We start from the raw sequence: 4,774 nt of genomic DNA, 5'->3' as shown, positions 1-4,774 counted from the left end.
AAAGATGATTCTGTTTGGGGGGGAGGTCGGATATAGGTTTATACGTCGTAATCTGATAAACTGATGTTGTGCAAACACTTTATGTCTGATTCTGACATCAATATTTGCAGCTGTAAATGTCTCAGAGCCCAACAGTGATTCCAGCGTATTTGTCGAAACCCAGGATTTGCGTTATCGGACAGAAAATAAACCGATACAGATTCTTACAGATAATAATTATGCTAACGTGAGTGAGTGAGTGTGAATGAGGTCTGTCTGTCTCTCTCTTGTGTCAGACGTCTTGTTGATCATGTTTTATTTGACTTTGTTAATGAACAGATTCTCCTCCAGCTCTGATTTTTTTTCGGTGCTCACTTTGAAAAAGTGGAGTGTCAGTGTGACGTCCTCTAGAATGTTCCGTCCCTGTGCCCAGAGGCAGCCAAGGACAACAGGAGAGGAGCTTCAAATGAGAGGCCGTCCAAACAGTCCCATTCCACCGCCTTGATCTCCCAGAATGCCTCAGCCCGGGGACCAGGAATGGCCCGCGGACCGTTTCTGCCTCTGCCTCCCGTTGTCCTGCTCCGCTCCAACGAACGTTTGTTTGCTCTGAAAATAACCAGGCCCGAGGACTGTTTTCTGAGCCGCGTGGCGTAATCTCTGCAGCCAGGACGGCTCTTTGTGGTCGGGTTCTCAAAGTGTGGTCCTGACCTCGTCTAATTAGGTTCAGGTCGCTGCCCTTCCAACTGTTTGAAGGAGTTTATTTGGTTTAAATAATGAAAACAATCCGTGGTCTTTATGGCTGGTGATTGGCTCGTTCTCAGTGGAAATGATTTACCTGTGGTAAAAAGACACCATGTGATTGGAGTTGTCCATTTAAATGGACAGAGCTGGAAATGAATAAGTTTAAGGAGGTGGGAGGGCTGGGATCAGCTCTGAGGATGAGACTTATAACTCTCTCTCTCTCTCTCTCTCTCTCTCTCTTTTTAGTTTTGCAAATTTTATTATTTGATTTTTTTTATTGACAATAATATTTGCAAATTTTATTATTTGATTTTTTTATTGACAGAACAAGAACATTAAATGTATTTATAGCGCCATCTGCAGGTGGTGGAAGAGGAGGCAGAGGCTCAGGTTAATATAAACAGAGGTTAATAAAACGTGTGTGTGTGTGTGTGTGTGTGTGTTGGTCACCAAAGTGACACGTCGAGGTTTTCTGTCGACCAGGTTTAAGAAAGAGAAGTCTGTTTCCTCTGACCTCGTCGTCACATGTTCAAACCGTGGTCTCGTCCTCCCTACGTGTCACTGTCTCCTCCGTCCACGGTCCAAACATCTGCTGACGTAAACTGTCGCTCCTTTGAACTTCCAGTCCTCGCTCCGAAGCCAAATAACTCGGTCCAGATCAGCTGGCCATCGTCTCATCGTCTCATCGTCTTTTTATGTCTTTGGCAAAAAAAATCACTCCGTCTCTGCCAGTTTTCAATTTCCTGCTCATATCCTGACTCTTCTGGATCTGACGCAGGTTTGTCGCTGCGTGTTGGTCAGGTGACCAGTGGAGCCACTTTCTCTGCTCTTCAAAGGCTTTGATCCTGACCGGGGCAGTTGTTTCAGACAGAGTCTGTAAATGATTAGAATGAAGTTTGTCTGGTGTAAACTGTACGTCCTGGTGGCAGAGTGAGGTACTGCTGGTGAGCGTGAACAACAACATCCAGCTCTGTCGTAATGGTTCAACCTGCTGCTGCTCCTGTGGCTCCACTGAGAAGGTCATTAACCAGTGAAGCTGAGAAAACAACAGCAGCTCAGCTCCGGTCAAGCGGCCAGGTCAAGGACCTGAAGGGTCCACCGGGGGAGGGGTCATTAATAATTAATGAAACCTGAGGCAGGGACGGGGGCCGTGACTAAACTCAAAAAGGGTCGGGGAAAGTGGACAAGGCTGGGCAGTTAGAGAAGAGAGGGGCAGTTACTGGACCCCGCTCTGAGATTTCACTGTACGCTTCAAAAGCCCCAGACACAACGGTCTGAACCCAGAGGGGGGAGAGGGCTGGGGGGGGGGGCAGATTGTGTGCCATGTTGGAGAGAGGAGGAAGAAAATGTTTGTGGAATTTAAAAACAGCGTGAAAGTGTCTTCACTTTTTCCCATGAAGTCTCGCACTCTTCAACCAAACATGTAGTTGCCCTGGGGGGGGCGCTATCACGGCGAGACCTCCATTACGAGCACGGTCTGGTGAAAGAAGAGCTAAGAGGGGCTTAGCTGTGGCTTTTAACCCCCTCCCCATTAGTGGAGAAATGAAAGAGAGAATTCAACATGATATTATATAACAAGTCAGATCTGCTGATCAGTCACAGCAAACAGGAGATGAATATGGATGACAAATATAGAAGAAGAAAAATGTATTTAATAAATCTGATTTGTTCTTTATCAAAGGTTGACCAAATATAAAGAGAAATAAATTTAGGCCAAACAGGAAAACACAAATGAAGTAAAGAGTTATCCTGAGATGGGTTAGAATTTAGCTAGAAATAAAGGGAACCTATAAAAATAATCCCACTAAGTATATGCCAAAAGTTATCTTTGAAAATAAAAGTCAAAATGACTCCAACTAGTTCATATATGTGAAGTTAGAAAGTTAGAAAGAAAGTTAGTCCAGAAGCTAAACATAACACTGAGGAACTTTAACAAAAGATACAGAAATAGAAGTTAAACAAATAGTCAAGTTACGTTGACAGAAATTAAAAAATGTAAAGTTTCATTTGAAGCTACAACAAATCCTAAATCTTTCTCTGTTTCCTGTGTTTTTCTGTGTTTTTCTGTGTTTTTCTGCAGAGCACGTCTGACGACTGTGACCCACATGAGGGCATCCACGAGGGCAAAGAGGGCAAGTACCGGCTGCAGGTGACCCAGTTCGTGCAGAGGTTGGAGTACTGGCACAAAGAGCTGACCGACACGCTGGTCACCGCCATAACTGTGGTTCCGCTTCACGGCCGCACGGTGGTGTACCTGGGTACTGCGGACGGACGCCACATACAGGTAAAGAGCGCGGCGCGTCCTGAGCCACGCTGAGAGCGTCGGCTGCTGCGAGCAGCGACACTTCCTCTGTGTCATTGTTCATGTAAATGTGACAGGATGTTGGTACGTGACCCGTGAACGCCTCGCTGGGCCACAGGTGCCCCTGGTACCAGAGGTGGAGGGGAAACTCTGAGCAGGACCTTTGTGTTTGTCAACGCAGTCAGGCGCCAAACGCACACACACACACACACACACACACATTAATGTTCAACCCAGCGGTGGAGCCCCCCACCCCCCCCGACACCTCCCACATGTTCCAACTGTTGACTGTGTCTTTATTAATGAGTCTAATTAACACCAGAGAAATGATGAGATGATGATGTTGGACGAGTGGTTTTCAACATTAATGCTCAGTGGAGACTAATGGGGGGGTGGACAAATGCGACTTTTAGTCCAGTCATTACGGTAGTCATTCTCTCTGGTTTGTTGAAACATACGGTAGTGTAGAAATATATTCATGTTCTTAGGTGGAGCCCATCACAGCGCCCCCTGTTGACACGGGTCGTACAGAAGCCTATTTTTGGTTGATGAATATTTGAAGCAGTGTAAACATTTTGACAGTGTTTGTTGACACTGACACCTGCTGGGAGGCGACGCGGTGGCTCAGTGTACAGCTGTGTTGATCAACTACACCTACGTTTGAAAAAGTCAGCAGACGGTTGGCGGCTCGAGTGTAAATATTCACCTGGACGACCGTGGACGTCCGGGCCGAGCGTCACGTGACCAGATCAAACATCGCACAAACACCTTTGGTCAATGTATGGGACAATGATCAAAGAGCTTCCTTTGTTCTTCAAACAGGTCAAACCACGTGTCAACAGCGTGACGCTGGGCGTGTTTCTGACTAAATATGAGGGAGCAGGTCCGAGTCGCTACGGTTTTTGGAGGTTTCAGGTTCTAAACCGTAAAGGTCGAGGTCTGAGATGAACTTTTTCTTTAAAAAGTTTTTTTATCTAAACCTTTTTTCTTTTTTCTTTCTAAATCACAGTCTTTTAAAGATATGTTTCACCAAAACAGAAACATTATCATCAGACTTTCTTTATTTTATATAAAAACATGTTTTTTTCTGATTTACTGCAAGAAATTATAAACAGCAGTAGAATTTATATGTAATTAATGAATTAATTTTGAAAACAACAATAACCACTAGATGAAGTCGCTCCGTACGTGGTTTTCAAATGAAAAATCAAAATGAAAAATCACTGTGATTTGGTTTGAAAAATCCAAACGTGTTTGGAGGAAAAACGTCGAGTTCTTCTGTCGTTAGAACTGAATGAGTTTCCACTGAGGCCAAGCCTCGACTGTGGAGCAGCTGTTGTTCACGAGGCACGTCATGAAACGGTCAAAAAAAAAATGATGGAGAGAAAAGAGAACAGAGGTGACGGAGGTGACGGAGGTGACGGAGGTTAGAGCTCTGTATAAAACACTGTTTGATTTTTGATGTTTCAGAGACGTTGACTTGAACTGGACTGTCCTGGCCAACAGGTCCACATGTCCCCGCCTGTACCAGTCAGTCATCAGTCAGTCATCAGTCAGTCAGTCCAGTTTCTGACTGTTGGTCTTCGTCCCTGTGCCTCATGACCAGTGTTTTGTCCAGTCTGTCCCAGATTCCTGCAGCTCTGATGCTGTGACTCCATCAGTGACGAGACTAAACACTGAAGAAAAAAAAAAAGAAAATCCTGAAAAACAGACGTGTAATAAAGTGCACGGACACAGAAACAACCTGCGGTT

The 4,774-nt window shown here is 45.1% G+C and overlaps 1 protein-coding gene across 1 annotated transcript in view; it reads left to right on the top strand.

The window, feature by feature from the left end:
• The window catches only part of met (MET proto-oncogene, receptor tyrosine kinase), a 48,630-nt gene that overhangs the window by 17,096 nt on the left and 26,760 nt on the right, over window positions 1–4,774 (top strand). Inside the window, exon 3 of the mRNA XM_008311183.3 lies at window positions 2,801–3,004. Coding sequence (XP_008309405.1) covers window positions 2,801–3,004 — 204 coding nt within the window. The remainder of the gene's footprint in view (window positions 1–2,800; window positions 3,005–4,774) is intronic.

Source organism: Cynoglossus semilaevis, chromosome 6 (assembly GCF_000523025.1).
Source record: "Cynoglossus semilaevis isolate Cse_v1.0 chromosome 6, Cse_v1.0, whole genome shotgun sequence".
Classification (NCBI taxonomy): Eukaryota; Metazoa; Chordata; class Actinopteri; order Pleuronectiformes; family Cynoglossidae; genus Cynoglossus; species Cynoglossus semilaevis.
The sequence above is the reverse complement of the archived record's forward strand: the minus strand, read 5'-3'. Positions and strand labels throughout refer to the sequence as shown.